Genomic DNA, 16,861 nt, shown 5'->3' on the forward strand with positions numbered 1-16,861 from the left:
ATATGTACTGTATGTCTATGTATGTATTGTATGAATGTATTGTATGTAGCATGCATGTAGTATGTATGTGGTATGTATGTAGCATGTAGTATGTATTTAGCATGCATGTAGTATGTATGTAGTATGTATGTAGCATGTATGTAGCATGCATGTAGTATATATGTGGTATGTATGTAGCATGTAGTATGTATGTAGCATGCATGTAGTATGTATGTAGTATGTATGTATGTAGCATGTATGTAGCATGCATGTAGTATGTATGTTGTATGTATATAGCATGTAGTATATATGTGGTTTGTATGTAGCATGTAGTATGTAGCATGCATGTAGTATATATGTAGTATGCATGTAGTATGTATGTAGCATGCATGTAGTATGTATGTAGTATGTATGTAGTATGTATGTAGCATGTAGCATGTATGTAGCATGCATGTAGTATATATGTGGTATGTATGTAGCATGTAGTATGTATGTAGCATGCATGTAGTATGTATGTAGTATGTATGTAGTATTTTTTTTTTTTTTTTAAACATTTAACACATTAGCCGGATGATGGGACTACTACTGTCCCATCATTGGCTAATGTGTCAATCACTGTCATGGTAGCAGGCGTCGCCAGATGGGACTTGTAGTCCCATCGGACGATGCCTGCACAGACCCCCGGACATCAGCACAGCCCCCCGGCAGGCCGGTACAGACCCCCACAGGGTGCACAGACCACCGGCAGGCCGGCACAGCCCCCCGGCAGGCCGGTACAGACCCCGGGCAGTCCACACAGCCCCCTGGCAGGCCGGCACAGCCCCCCGGCAGGCCGGCAGAGACCCCCGGAAGGCCCGAAATGACGGCGCATCATGATGCGCACACACCGCGCATCATGATGACGTCATTTCGGCTGTCAATCAACTTTGAACTTCCGATTCCGATGCCCGATATTGAAAAATATCGGATGTCGGTATCGGAATTCCGATACAGCAAGTATCGGCCGATACCCGATACTTGCGGTATCGGAATGCTCAACACTATTAGCCACATAAAGTAGCATCTGTGATCCCACATTGTCCTATCTGTATACTTTTTTGCGTCCTTCCATGCCCAGGAGCTGTGGTATGATCAGATCATGTTCCTGTATGGTTGAGACATAGCCTTTAAGGTATGTGCACACGCTGCGGATTCTGCTGAGTTATACAGTACCTTTATTTCCTATGGAAAAAAAAAAACAGTGCACATGCAGCGGATTTTTCCACGCGGTTTTCCTGCGGGTTACAATCCGTAGCATGTCAATTCTTTGTGCGGTTTCCGCTGCGGTTTCACACCTTATCATTATGAGGTGTAAAACCGCAGGCTAATCCGCAGATAAACCGCAGGACTTTTGTCCTGTGGATTTACCTGCGGATTTTCCAACAACATCCGCACAACCTAAAAAGTACGTGTGCACTTACCCTAAAGGGGGTTTTACACATGGCGATATCGCTATAACATCACTGATTTTGTGACGTTATAGCGATATCGCTAGCGATACCGCTATGTGTGATACTTACCTCCGACCGGCTCTCCCGCTGTCCATCGCTGATCGCGCGAGAATGTCCGGCTCCATTTCTCGTCGTCAGCTTCCTGCTGGGCTTCCTGCTGTGATGACGAGCGACACGTGGAGGCGGGCGGGAGGACGTCAGGATCGCTGTGTGTGAAAGGTGAGTATCGTGCGCTGCGTCGCTGCTGCATCACTGTGAGGTCTGCCTGTGTGACAGCTCACTAGCGATCATTTAGCGATGCACCAGCGATCCTGACCGGGTTGGATCACTGGTCAGATCGCTGGTGCATCGCTAAATGTAAAAGGGCCTTAACACAGCACATATATAAGATTATCTCAGCACAGGAACATTTTTTTTAACACTTACAATTGTGGAACTTATTATTATTTGGAGATCTATTGAATAAAGTGTACTTTCTTTGTTTGTAGGAGAACCCCTTTAACAATTTAATGTTGACTTGAAAAAGAGTGTTAAGTTGTTACTAGATTATCATAACTTCTGGTTTGACTGACAACTGTTCACTGACAGCTTAAAGTGGTATTACCATCTCTAAGTTCCTATTCCAATATGTAATTGGCATAATAATAATAATAATAATAATAATAATAATAATAATAATAATAATAATATTAACAAATACCTCGAATTAGAAATGTAATATGGTTTTTCTGATTCACTGTCTTTTTACTCATGTGCAGGCATTGCAGGATCTTAGGTATCCATCGTTACGTTCACTGATATAACTACAATTAGTTAGCTAAATGCTAATGGTCGTAACCATGGATATCTAAGGTCCTGCAAAGCCCGCACATGAGTAAAGAGACATAGCAAATAAAAAAACTACTACACTTTGCATTTGTAATTGGAGGCATTTGCTAATATTATTATTATTATTACACCTACTACGTATTGGGATAGGATCTTGGAGATGAGAATACCTCTTTAAACAAAAAAAAGTTCTGAGTGCTGAATAAAGAAGCCAAAGGCTGGAAATGAAAAGGGAAAGTATTTTACTAAGTGAAAAAAATACTGAATCTGACCTACCACTTCAAAGAGTAGGCTTTTGGAGAGCCAGTTTTATCAATGTGCATGTCATCTGCAAGGAAAAACAAACACTGTTCCACCCACCTTTCTACTTTGTAAGGTATTTAATCAATAAAAAAGTGAACAGCTCTTTGTTACATTTATTGGTCATCTTCAAAAAGGCCTTAAAGTGGGTCAGAGAACTGTTTTTAGTGCAAACTGTCCATTCCAGATTTTTAGTCTACAATGCTTCTTTGTTTACCGCTGAACCCTGTGAGAACCTTAAAAAAAAGAATACTGTGTGTTTTGCTTGCTTGTCTCTCTTATCTTATCAGCACTGCAGCTACAATAGACCAGGTGTACTCACCAATTTACCATCAGGTGAAAGCATGTTATGGCCAGGATCCAAGCTCACTGGAGAAACCTGCTGGAGAACTGACTGACTGGTCAACATGGCATTGTTACTATGGTGATTAATAGTTGATGATGAAGTGACCTCTCCGTTTCCTTGTTGATTGTATCTTACGCCTGCAAAAATGATGCATGTACATTACTCTAATGTACAGTCTAGGAACACTGCCTAAATATATAAATGCAAACACAGGACAATTGCCAAGTGTATTAAAGATCATAGACTCAAATGTGATATTTTATACCAGAGATATGCTTTTAAGAATAAATATTTAAAGAGAACCTTTCACTTGCTTAAACTTTTTTAGTTAAATACATTGTAAAAATCCCTGTGCTCCGCTAATTCTTCCACTTTTCGGTTTTTCTCTGTGTTACACCAATACAGAGATATTCATACGAGTTTCTTATAGACCACAACATGGGAAATCTTAGTTCAATCGGGCCTTTCTTCAGAGTCTTCATTGGAGTGAGGGTGCTTTCACCCCTCCCTACAAACAATGCCAATCACAGCTCAGCAGTTGATAGACTGATACATTAGCTGCGGAGCTGTGATTGGCAATGTGTAGGGGTGGAGGTTTAAACTAAATCCCCCTGAGAAAGCTCTGAAGGAATGGCCAATTGAATTGCAACCAGAGATTTCACATGCTGCACTCCAGAAGAAATAAAGGTGAATATCTCTGCAATGGAGTAGCACAGTACAAAATAGAAAACGTGGCAAAATCAAAAGATTGCAAGGATTTTTTTGCAAAGTTTTAAGTACATTTTTTGAGCAATTGACAGGTTTCCCTTAAGAAATACTGTATCTGATGAACATGGTGTTTATTTTTTATCAAATTCATATGAAATCTTAATAATGTCTCTAGGTCAAAAAATAAGAAGGTACAGTAGGGTGTCATAAAAACCTAGAAACCCATGAGTACACTTGTGCACATGAGGCCATAAATCTTGTAAGTACTAATCTTAAAGGTCCTTATAGTGTGCTGGGTGTAATGATAGATAGATAGATAGATAGATACATAGATATGAGATAGATAGATAGATAGATAGCTACATAGATAGATATGAGATAGATAGATAGATAGATACACAGATAGATATAAGAGATAGATATGAGATAGATAGATAGATAGATAGATATGAGATAGATAGATAGACAGATAGCTACATAGATGTGAGATAGATAGCTACATAGATAGATATGAGATAGATAGATACACAGATAGATTAGATAGATAGATAGATCTATAGATAGATAGATCTATAGATAGATAGATAGATAGATAGATAGATAGATAGATAGATAGATAGATAGATAGATAGATAGATAGATTTGGTAGTGATCTCTTAATTTTTGCCAGAGCTGTAGATATGATATAGATATAAAATTGTATTAATATATTATATCTCTAAGTTCCTGAAGTTACTCAACTGAGTATAAAACAAGGTTATTTCTTTCTGCTAAAAGTAGTCTTTATAAAAGTTAGTAGACCGATAGAATTGCTAGAGCTTGTAACAGTGTAAACATTAATTAACCCAAGCAATGTTACACAGACATTCCTCGCGCTGTATTTTTAACCTCATGCATAGCTGAATAGTTATTGAGCTTGAAAAACTCAAGTCCATTGAGTTCAACCTTTCTGTATTACCCCAGTGTTCATCAAGAAAGGCAAACAATAATACTAATGTTAACCACTTTCAGTTTGTCACAGTGGGAAAATCTCTGCCTCCAAAACATGATGAGAGAGACAATATGGCTACTTTTAGAATAAACTTTTAAACATTAAAAGAAATTAAAAAAAACTAAAATACTAGAAAATCAACAAGAACATGTTTTTTATTATGAGCAATAGTATAGCTTTGCTTGTAACAATTTTAATAACTATATGCTAACAATAGATAGTTTTGTAGAGTAAATTTCCATTAGTCTATTTAAAGTTTGTAAAAACCTGTGGAAGCAGATGTTAAAGTAGGGCCTAATTACAAATGAGATGTACAAAGTCAAGACCTAATAACCTAGCTGCTTTCCTTTACCAGTAAAGATATCAGTCATATAAATGGTTGTAAAACCTAACCTATTCTATCCTGTAGCAGACAGCCAAGTAGCACTATCACTGCTTACACTGAATGGCGCAAAGCCCTTGAGATCACTGTTAACCCATTAGAGATCAGGATTTTTTTGTTTTTGCCTTTCCTCTTTGCAGAAGTCATAACTTTTTTATTGGCTTGGTTGTATAATTATAATAATTATAATCTAGGTAACAAAGTTAAAGGTGATACAATAATTAAAGCAAAAATAATGACAACACTGCTCATAAGATCTTAGAATCTACAATGAGGTGGGGGAGACACAAAGTACAGGTGATTATTTACAAAGATGGTCTAGCTATCTTAAGGAAATGGGTGGTAGATAAAGGCTGCATGAGATAGTCACCAGCAAGTTTGTGTGGTGCTTTTGGGCGCAGTGGAGTTTGATGGAGAGTTATGTTCAGAGAAGTAGTGCATGGGCTATATATAAAAGGAGTTGGATTAGGGAACGTCATAGGCTACCCTAAACAGATGTGTTTTTAGGGAGGACCTAAAACTGTGTAAGTTGTGGTTAGTACTAATTTCTTGGTAGAGCATTCCAGAGGATTGGTGCAACTCGGGAGAAGTCTTGTAGCCTGGAGTGGGAGGTACAGATTAGCGCAGGTGTTAGTTGAAAGTCACTTGTGGAGCATAATGAGCGGGTAGGCTGATAAACAGAAATGAGGGAGGAGATATAGGGAGATGTCGCACTGTGGAGAGCTTTGTGGGTGAGAACAAGCAGTTTAAATTAGATCCTATAATGAATGGGCAGCCAGTGACTGGCATAGAGTGGAGGAATCCAGTAACAATTAGCCAGTCAGATGATCTTGGCTGCTGCATTAAGTAGAGACTGGAGAGGATAAAGTCAAGTAAGTAGGAGACTAATTAATAGAGAATTACAGTAGTCAAGGCCGGAGTGAATCAGTGCAACAGTGAGGGTTTTAGTTGTTTCTATGGTGAGAAAGGGGCGGATTCTAGAGATGTTCTTTAGATGCAAGGGACAATAGTGGGCAAGAGATTGTTTATAGGAGGTGAAGGAGAGATTAGTGTCAAACATAACACACAGACAGCGCGTGTTGCATGGGGCTTTGTTTGAAGGACAAACTGTATTATATTTTTAGCACTGCTTTGGGGTGCATATAAATTACAATGCAATTTATATATTCTTTTTATGTAATGCAAGTATTAAAAAGTTATTTTTGGGTGTTGTTTTTCTTTTCCTGCAATTTCTACTGTTCATGTTTCATGACAAATAACTTGATTCACAATCTCACCAGGTTTTTATGGTGAATGTGGATACCTAATATGTATAGGGTTTTTGTTTTATGAATGTAATAAAATGTACCGTATATATTCGCGTATTAGCCAAGATTTTCCACCCATTTTTTTGGGCTGAAAGTCCCCCTCTCAGCTTATACGCGAGTCATATACCGTGGGTCAGCTGGGGAGGGGGAGCGGGGGGTGTCGGAGATCATACTCACCTCTCCCGCCATGTTTCTGCAGCCCCCCGTGCTTGCTCCATGTTCGGCGCGCTGTTCTTTCTGCCTTCAGCGGTCACGTGGCGCCGCTCATTAAAATCATGAATATGCACATATTCATGATTTTAATGAGCGGTACGACGTGACCGCTGAAGGCAGAAAGAACAGCGCACCGAACATGGAACAAGCACGGGGGGCTGCAGAAACTTGCCGGGAGAGGTGAGTATGACAGCGGGAGCTATATTCACCTGACCCCCGTTCCACCGCTACGCGTCGCTCTACTGTCTTGCATCCTCTGGCAGTGACATTCAGGTCAGGGGGCGCCATGATGTAGTTAGCAGGCGCCCTCTGCCTGAACATTCACTGCAGAGCAGCGGCAGCAGCGACAAGGTGAGTATATAGGTTTTTTTGCTTTGCTTTATTTGAGGCAGAGGCAGCAGCATAATAAGTGGCCACTCATCACTGTGCAGCATTATAAGGGGCCACTCACTGTGCAGCATTATCTGGGGCCACTAATCACTGTGTAGCATTATAAGGGGCCACTCACTGTGCAGCATTATCTGTGGCCACTCATCACTGTGCAGCATTATAAGGGCCACTCACTGTGAAGCATTATAAGGGACCACTCACTGTGCAGCATTATCTGGGGCCACTCATCACTGTGCAGCATTGTAAGGGGCCACTCACTGTGCAGCATTGTAAGGGGCCACTCACTGTGCAGCATTATCTGGGGCCACTCATCACTGTGCAGCATTATTTGGGGCAACTCATCACTGTGCAGCATTATAAGGGCCCACTCATCACTGTGCAGCATTATAAGGGCCCACTCATCACTGTGCAGCATTATAAGGGGCCACTCATAACTGTGCAGCATTATAAGGGGCCAGTCTTCACTGTGCAACATTATCTGAGGCTACTCATCACTGTGCAGCATTATAAGGGGCCACTCATAACTGTGCAGCATTATAAAGGGCCACTCATCACTGTGCAGCATTATAAGGGGCCACTCATCACTGTGCAACATTATAAGGGCCCACTCATCACTGTGCAGCATTATAAGGGGCCACTCATCACTGTGCAGCATTATCTGGGGCTACTCATCACTGTGCAGCATTATAAGGGGCCACTCATCACTGTGCAGCATTATAAAGGGCCACTCATCACTGTGCAGCATTATAAGGGGCCACTCATCACTGTGCAGCATTATTCGTATCTATTTTTATTTTTGAAATCTACCAGTAGCTTCGGCATTTTCCACCCTAGGGTTATACGTGAGTCAATAAGTTTTCCCTGTTTTTTTGTGACAAAATTAGGGGGGGTCGGCTTATACACGGGTCGGCTTATACACGAGTATATACGGCATGTTAATTGTAAAAAAAAATCTAATTTTTTTTCTTTTTTTGTTCATAGTAGATCTTTGTTGACCTTTTTTTTATTGTTCATTTTTTCATGGAGCATTTATAAAAGCCCAGCTACATTGAAACATTAACAGAAGTCAGTCGGCAGAGCTGATCTGAGTCTGCTAAGAACTAGTAAACAGCTCTGGCAAAAATTAAGAGACTACTGCTCAGTTTTATAAAAATCAGATTCTCTACATGTCTGACTGCCATTCCATTCCAGTGTCAGTTGAATTCCAACCAGAGTACACCTCATTCTACTTAATGTGCTTATGATTAGCTGATCACCTGAACCAAATCTTTTTTAATGAAGGAAAGTATAAACCAACCCTGCTGTGGGGTTCACAATCCTCTTGCAATAGGACAAGCAGGATGTCAAAACAAGTATCCCAAAAGTAATAGGAATGAAAAATTACTTTTAACCATGCCAAAGGAGGGCTCAATTCTGGCTTTACTAGCAGAGGGATACAGTGAGCGTCATGTTGCCTCCATCCTTAAAATTTCTGAGACGGCAGCCCATTACAACAAGGTCAAGCAGCAGACATTGGGGACAACAAAACTACAGACCGGCAGAGGGTGAAAACGACTCTACACTGACCGGGATGGCCGTCATCTTATTCGAATGTCACTTAGCAACCGCAGGATGACATCAAGTGACCTATAAAAGAAATGGCAAATGGCAGCTGGGGTGAAGTGCATGGCAAGAATGGTTTGCAGCAGGCTCCTAGAGGCAGGGCTCAAGTCATGTAAAGCTAGAAAAAAGCCTTTCATCAATGAGAAGGAAAGGAGAGCCAGTCTGAGTTTGCCAAAGACCATAAGGATTGGACCATAGAGGACTGGAGTAAGGTAATCTTCTCTGATGAGTCTTTAATTTTCAGCTTTGCCTAACACCTCGTCGTCTAATGTTTAGACGGAGACCTGGAGAGGTGTACAAGCCACAGTGTCTTGCTCCCACTGTGAAATTTGGTGGAGGATTGGTGATGATCTGGGGATGCGTCAGCAAGGCTGGAATTTGGCAGGATAATCTTTGTGAAGGACGTATGAATCTAGCCGCATACAAGGTTATCCTGGAAAAACAGTTGATTCCTGCTGCTCAACTGTGATGACTATTTTTTCCTGCAGGACAATGCACCATGCCACACAACTAGGTCAATCAATGTGGATGAAGGACCACCACATCAAATTCCTGTCATGGCCAGCCCAATCTCCAGACCTAAAACCCCATTGAAAACCTCTGGAATGTAATCAAGAGGAAGAGGCATAGTCACAAGCAATCAAACAAAGAACAACTGCTTAAATTTTTGTACCAGGAGTGGCTTAAGGGCACCCAAAAGCAGTGTGAAAGACAGGTGGAACGCATGCCAAGAGGCATGAAAGCTGTGATTAAAAATCATGGTTATTCCACAAAATATGGATTTCTGAACTCTTCATGAGTTAAAACATTAGTATTGTTTCTAAATGACCATGAACTTGTTTTCTTAGCATTATTTAAGGTCTGCAAGAACTGTATTTTTTTGTTCTTTTGACCATTTCTCATTTTCTAAAAATAAATACAAAATTTAGTGTTTGGAAATTCGAAGACATTTTGTGAGAAGTTTCTAGAATAAAAGAACAATTTACATTTTACTCAAAAATATACCTATGAAGAGAAAAATCAGACAAACTAAAAATTTGCCGTGGTCTCTTAATTTTTGCCAGAGCTGTATATGCTCAGATATGCTATGCCTGATCTGGAGATTACATGATTGTAAGGTCCTACAGAAGCATTAGCACTTATGATGCCCCTGTTCACTGCATAATGCTGACTGAGCACTTACGTAGAAGAAGCCAGGGACTGGACCTACTCCTACGTGCAGGAGCTTTAAACCTGTGTTGTAAATTTACAATGGTTAAAAGACTGAGGACAATCGCTATAAATTAACGCTGCTTGGACATTATTCAGTCTTTAATGGGTACCACTGAAAGTACCTGGGATAGCATTCCAGTAATAGTTATTAAGGTTGAAGGGAGACTTTAAGTCCATCTAGTTCAACCCATATCCTATCCTAACTTGCCCTAACATGTTGATCCAGAGGAAGGCAAAAAAACCCATGTGGCAAACAGTAAGCTTCGCATTGGGGAAAAAAATTCCTTCCCGACTCCACATACGGCAATCAGACTAGCTCCCTGGATCAACCCAATATTAAGGAAACTAGTGTATATACCCTGTAATATTATACTTTTCAAGAAAGGCATCCAGTCCCTTCTTAAATTTTAGTAGGGAATCACTCATTACAACATCATATGGCAGAGAGTTCCATAGTCTCACTGCTCTTACAGTAAAGAATCCGCGTCTGCGAGTATGCTTAAACCTTCTTTCCTCCAGACGTAGAGGATGCACCCTTGTCCCCGTCACAGGTCTAAGAGTAAAAAGATCATTAGAAAGGTCTTTGTACTGTCCCCGCATATATTTATACATTGTAATAAGATCACCTCTAAGCCTTCGATACTCCAAACTAAATAACGCCAAGTGTAATAACCTGTCTTGGTATTGCAGACCCCCTAGTTCCCTAATAACCTTAGTCGCTCTTCTCTGCACCCGCTCCAGTTCAGCTATGTCTTTCTTATACACCGGAGACCAGAACTGTACACAGTATTCTAAGTGTGGTCGCACTAGTGACTTATATAGAGGTAAAATTATGTTCTCCTCATGAGCATCTATGCCTCTTTTAATGCATCCCATTATTTTATTTGCCTTTGCAGCAGCTGCCTGACACTGGCCACTAAATGTGAGTTTGTCGTCCACCCGTACACCCAGGTCTTTTTCAGTGACTGTTTTGCCCAGTGTTTTACAATTAAGCACATAATTATACATCTTGTTCATTCTACCAAGTGCATGACCTTACATTTATCCCCATTAAAGCTCATTTGCCATTTCTCAGCCCAAGCTTCTAGTTTACATAAATCCTCCTGTAATATAAAATTGTCCTCCTCTGTATTGATTACCCTGCAGAGTTTAGTGTCATCTGCAAATATTGAAATTCTACTCTCTATGCCCCCTACAAGGTCATTAATAAATATGTTAAAAAGAAGCGGGCCCAAAACTGACCCCTGTGGTACCCCACTGCTAACCGTGACCCAGTCTGAGTGTGCTCCATTAATAACCACCCTTTGTTTCCTATCCCTGAGCCAGCTCTTAACCCACCTACACATATTTTCCCCTATCCCCATTGTTCTCATTTCATGTATCAACCTTTTGTGTGGCACTGTATCAAAAGCTTTTGAAAAGTCCATGTACACCACGTCCACTGCATTCCCTTGGTCCAGTCTGGAACTTACCTCTTCATAAAAGCTTATCAGATTAGTCTGACAGGAACGGTCCCTTGTAAACCCATGTTGATATTGGGTCATAAGGTTATTCTTCTCCAGATACTCCAGTATAGTATCTCTTAGAAAACCCTCCAGGATTTTACCCACAGTTGAGGTTAAACTTACTGGCCTATAATTTCCAAGTTCAGTTTTTGTCCCCTTTTTGAATATTGGCACCACATTTGCTATACGCCAGTCCTGTGGTACAGACCCTGTTATTATGGAATCTTTAAAGATTAAAAATAATGGTCTATCTATGACTGTGCTTAATTCCTGCAGAACTCGGGGGTGTATCCCATCTGGGCCCGGGGATTTGTCAATTTTAGTGATTTTTAGACGCCGCCGTACTTCCTGCTGGGTTAAGCAGGTGACATTTAATGGAGAATTTTCATCCCTGATCGTGTTATCCATCATGGGATGCAATTATGCAATTATTTTTTATTATTAATAATAATAATAATAATAATAATAATAATGCATATGATTTGTTTAAATAAGTAACTCTGTATAGATTATAACCAAGATGATCATATCAGAAATCAGACAATGTATTTAAAACTATTTTTCAAAGCTCTATATACACTGCTCAAAAAAATAAAGGGAATACTAAAATGCCACATCCTAGATATCACTGAATTAAATATTCCATTTGCAAATCTTTATTCATTAGATAGTGGAATGTGTTGAGAACAAGAAAACATAAAAATGGTCACTGTAAATCAAAATTAATATCTCATGGAGGTCTGGATGAGGATGCTACTCAAAATCAAAGTGGAAAATAAAATTACAGTCTGATCCAACTTCAGTGAAAATGCCTCAAGACAAGGAAATGAAGCTCAATAGTGTATGCCTCTACATGCTTCTATTACCTCCCTACAATGCCAGGGAATGGTCTTGATGAAGCGGCAAATGTTCTCCTGAGCGATCTCCTCCCAGAGCTAGATTAAATCATCAGTCAACTCTGGACAGTCTGTGGTGCAACATATCATTGGTGGATGGAACGAGACGTGATGTCTCAAATGAGCTTGATTGGATTCAGGTCTGGGGAACAGGCAGGGCAGTCCATAGCATCAATGCTTTCATCAAGCAGGAACTGCTGACACACTTCAGCCACATGAAGCCTAGCATTGTCATGCATCAGAAGGAACCCAGGGACAACTGCATATGAATATGGTCTCACAATGGGTCTGAGGATCTCATCATGGTTCCTAATGGCAGTCAGGGTACCTCTGGCTAACACATGGAGGGCTGTTCGGCCCTCCAAAGAAATGCCTCCCTACACTGTTACTGACCCACTGCCAAATCAGTCATACTGGAGGATGTTGCTGGCAGCGGAACATTCTCCACTGTGTCTCCAGACTCTGTCACGTCTATCACATGTGCTCAGTGTGAACCTGCAATGCAATCCGTGAATAACACAGGGCACCAATGTAAAATCTGACAATCTTGGTGTTCTCTACAAAGGAAAATCGCTCTGCATGGTGTTGGGCTGTAAGCACAACACCCACTTGTGGACATCAGGCCCTCATACCACCCTCATGAAGTTTGTTTCATACAGTTTGACCAGACACATGGATGTTAGTGGCTTGCTAGATATTATTTTGCAGGGCTCTGACACTGTTCCTCCTTGCACAAAGGAGGAGATAGTGGTCCTGCTGCTGGGTTGTTGCCCTCCTAAGCCCCCTCCATGTCTCCTGACCTGTTTCCTGGTATGTGCCCCATGCTCTGGACACTGCTGACAGACACAGCTTCCCTTCTTGCCACAACAACTATTGATGTGCCATCCTGGATGAGCTGTACTACCTGAGCAACGTCTGTAGGATCTAGACACCGCCTCATGCCTATCATTTTTACCTGTTGCTTGTTCAATTTGCACAACAGCAGGAGAAATTGAGTCACAATTGGTGTTGCTTCATAACTGTACATGTTGATTTCACTGAAGTGTGATTGACTTGGACTTACATTGTGTTGTTTAGGTGTTCCTTTTATTTTTTGAGCCATGTATAGGGCCAAACATACACTGCTCAAAAAAATAAAGGGAACACTCAAATAACACATCCTAGATCTAAATGAATGAAATATTCTCATTGAATACTTTGTTCTGTACAAAGTTGAATGTGCTGTCAACATAATCACACAAAAATCATCAATGGAAATCAAATTTTTGAACCAATGGAGGCCTGGATTTGGAGAGACCCCAAAATGAAAGTGGAAACAAGTCAAAATGAAAATCAAAACAAGACAAAATTAAAGTGGAAACAAGATGATGCTCATTATTGTGTGTGGCCACCACGTGCCTGTATGACTTCCCTACAATGCCTGGGCATGCTCCTGATGGTTTTGCGGATGTTCTCCTGAGGGATCTCCTCCCAGACCTGGACTAAAGCATCCGTCAACTCCTGGACTGTCTGTGGTGCAACGTGACGTTGGTGGATTTAGCGAGACATGCTGTCACATCTGTGTGCTCAATCGGATTCAGGTCTGGGGAACGGGCAGGCCAGTCCATAGCTTCAATGCCTTGATCTTGCAGGAACTGCTGACACACTCCAGCCACATGAGGTGTTGTGAATTCCCTGGCTCAGACTTCTGAGCCAAAGCTTCCCCTGCTCCCTCCGGTGGTTACTGGAGGTAGTGAAGCTGGCCAGATTGACAGAGGTCTGCCACCTGGTGATGATGATGATGATTGGAGATTGCAGGCAGCAGGTTCACACTCAGCACATGTGACAGATGTGACAGAGTCTGGAGACGCTGTGGAGAGCGATCTGCTGCCTGCAACATCCTTCAGCATGACCGGTTTGGCAGTGGGTCAGTAATGGTGTGGGGTGGCATTTCTTTCGAGGGCTACACAGCCCTCCATGTGCTCACCATAGGTAGCTTGACTGCCATTAGGTACCGAGATGAGATCCTCAGACCCCTTGTGAGACCATATGCTGGTGCGGTTGGCCCTGGGTTCCTCCTAATGCAGGACAATGCCAGACCTCATGTGGCTGGAGTGTGTCAGCAGTTCCTGCAAGATGAATGCATTGAAGCTATGGACTGGCCTGTCCGTTCACGGGACCTGAATTCGATTGAGCACATCTGGTACAGCATGTCTCGCTCCATCCACCAACGTCACATTGCACCACAGACTGTCCAGGTCTGGGAGGAGATCCTACAGGAGAACATCCGCAATCTCATCAGGAGCATGCCCAGGCGCAATAATGAGCATCATTTTGACTTGTTTACACTTTAATTTTGTCTTGTTTTGATTTTCATTTTGACTTGTTTCCACTTTCATTTTGGGGGTCTCTCCAACTCCAGGTTTCCATTGGTTCACAAATTTGATTTCCATTGATGATTTTTGTGTAATTATGTTGACAGCACATTCAACCTTGTACAGAACAAAGTATTCAATGAGAATATTTCATTAATTTAGATCAAGGATGTGTTATTTGAGTCTTCCCTTTATTTTTTTGAGCAGTGTATTTTGTGCAGTAGTCAAAGGGCCAAAATTTAGGCAGAATAGGTACCTAAAATTGTCTTAAAAACATATTAACCATCACTCTCAAGCGATTTAAGTGTGATGTTTAGTTAAAGCAAGAAATCACTTATCCAAAGGAGGTGATAACTTGCTGACTAGCGGGTGTCCGATCAGGTAGATCAGGTATATTTTATCTCAGATTGGGAACTTTAGTCCCCATTCAAAAAATGTTGACCAAAGAGTCATATCACACAAAATAGTTAATAAATAACATTTCCACATTTCTACTTTACATCAGCACAATTTTGGAACCAAAATTTTTTTTGTTAGGAAGTTATAAGGGTTGAAAGTTGACCAGCAATTTCTCATTTTTTTCAACAAATTTTACAAAACCATATTTTTTAGAGACCACATCACATTTGAAGTGACTTTAAGGGTGTACATGACAGAAAATACCTAAAAGTGATACCATTCTAAAAACTGCACCCCTCAAGGTGCGCAAAACCACATTAAAGTTTATTAACCCTTCAGGTGCTTCACAGGAATTTTTGGAATGTGGAAGGAAAAAATAAACATTTACTTTTCTTTCACAAAAATTTTCATTTAGACTTAATATTTTTTACTTTCGCAAGGGTGACAGGAGAAAATGGACCATACACTTTGTTGTGCAATTTCTCCTGAGCATGTCGATACCCCATATGTGGGAGATCTACTGTTTGGGCGTACGGCAGGGCTCAGAAGAGAAGGAGCGCCATTTGACTTTTTGAATGTAAAATTTGATGGAATAATTAGCGGATGCCATGTCGCATTTGAAGAGCCCCTGATGTGCCTAAACAGTGGAAAGCCCCTACAAGTGACACCATTTTGGAAACTATACTCCTTATGGAACCTATCTAGATGTGTATTGAGCACCTTGAACCCACAGGTGCTTCATAGAAGTTTATAGCGTAGAGCCGTGGAAATAAAAAAAATCACATTATTCCCAAATAAAACTTTTTTAACTCCATATTTTGCATTTTCATAAGGGTAACAGGAGAAATTGCAATTTCTCCTGAGTACGCCAATACCCCATCTGTGTGGGAATACTACTGTTTCGGCGCACGGCAGGGCTTATTACTGCAAAAACGCATCACCATATTTTGAGAGCTATAATTTTTCCATATTTCGGTCAACAGAGTCATGTTATGGCTTGTTTTTTGCGACATTTTTATTGGTACCATTTTCGAGCACATGACAATTTTTGATCGCCTTCTATTCTGGTTTTTGGGAGACAGAATGAACAAAAACCAGCAATTCAGGAACTGTTTTTTTTTTCTTTATACCGTTCCGCATGTGGTAAAATTGGTAAGGCAGCGTTATTCTTCGGGTCAGTACTATTACAGAGATACCTCATTTATATAATTTTTTTATGTTTTGACGCTTTTACACAATGAAAACTATTTTATAGAAAAAATTATTATTTTTGCATCGCTTTATTATGAGAGCTAAAACTTTTTTATTTTTCTGCTGATGGAGCTGTATGGTGGCTTGTGTTTTGAGGGACAAGATGACGTTGTCAGCAGTACCATTTTTATTTAATCTGTCTTTTTGATTGCGTGTTATTGCACTTTTTGTTCGGCGGTATGATGATAAAGCATTGTTTTTTGCCTCGTTTTTTATTAATTTTTTTACGGTATTCACTGAAGGGGTTAACTACTGGGACAGTTTTATACAGCGGGTCGTTACAGAAGCAGCAATACCAAATATGTGTGTAATTTTGTTTTTTCTTCATTTACATAAATAAACATATTTATTGGCATAATATTTAATTTTTTTTCTTTATTCGGGGATTTGTTTATTTTTTATATTTTTACACTTTATACTTTTTTTTAACTTTACTACATTGTCCCAGTATGGATCATCACTATATAATGTCAGATCGCTGATCTGACACTTGCCATTGCTGAGTATCAGATCAGTGATCTGACGGGCAGGGAAGGGGGTTTCTCAAGTCCTGCTCTCAGCAGGCGCTGAGAAGTCACCTCCCTGCGGGACCCTGTGGCCATCTTGGAGCCGGGGATCTCCATGGAGACCACCAGAACAACGCGATCACATTGTTGCAGTGGGAGCACGCAGGGAACCCCCTCCCTGTGCGATGCTTCTCTATGCCGC

The 16,861-nt window shown here is 40.8% G+C and overlaps 1 protein-coding gene across 1 annotated transcript in view; it reads right to left on the bottom strand.

The window, feature by feature from the left end:
- The window catches only part of HNF1B (HNF1 homeobox B), a 292,983-nt gene that overhangs the window by 51,797 nt on the left and 224,325 nt on the right, over positions 1–16,861 (bottom strand). The window contains exon 5 of the mRNA XM_073575611.1: positions 2,920–3,080. Coding sequence (XP_073431712.1) covers positions 2,920–3,080 — 161 coding nt within the window. The remainder of the gene's footprint in view (positions 1–2,919; positions 3,081–16,861) is intronic.

Source organism: Dendrobates tinctorius, unplaced genomic scaffold, assembly GCF_039654945.1.
Source record: "Dendrobates tinctorius isolate UK_male_01 unplaced genomic scaffold, ASM3965494v1 ptg000045l, whole genome shotgun sequence".
Taxonomy (NCBI): Eukaryota; Metazoa; Chordata; class Amphibia; order Anura; family Dendrobatidae; genus Dendrobates; species Dendrobates tinctorius.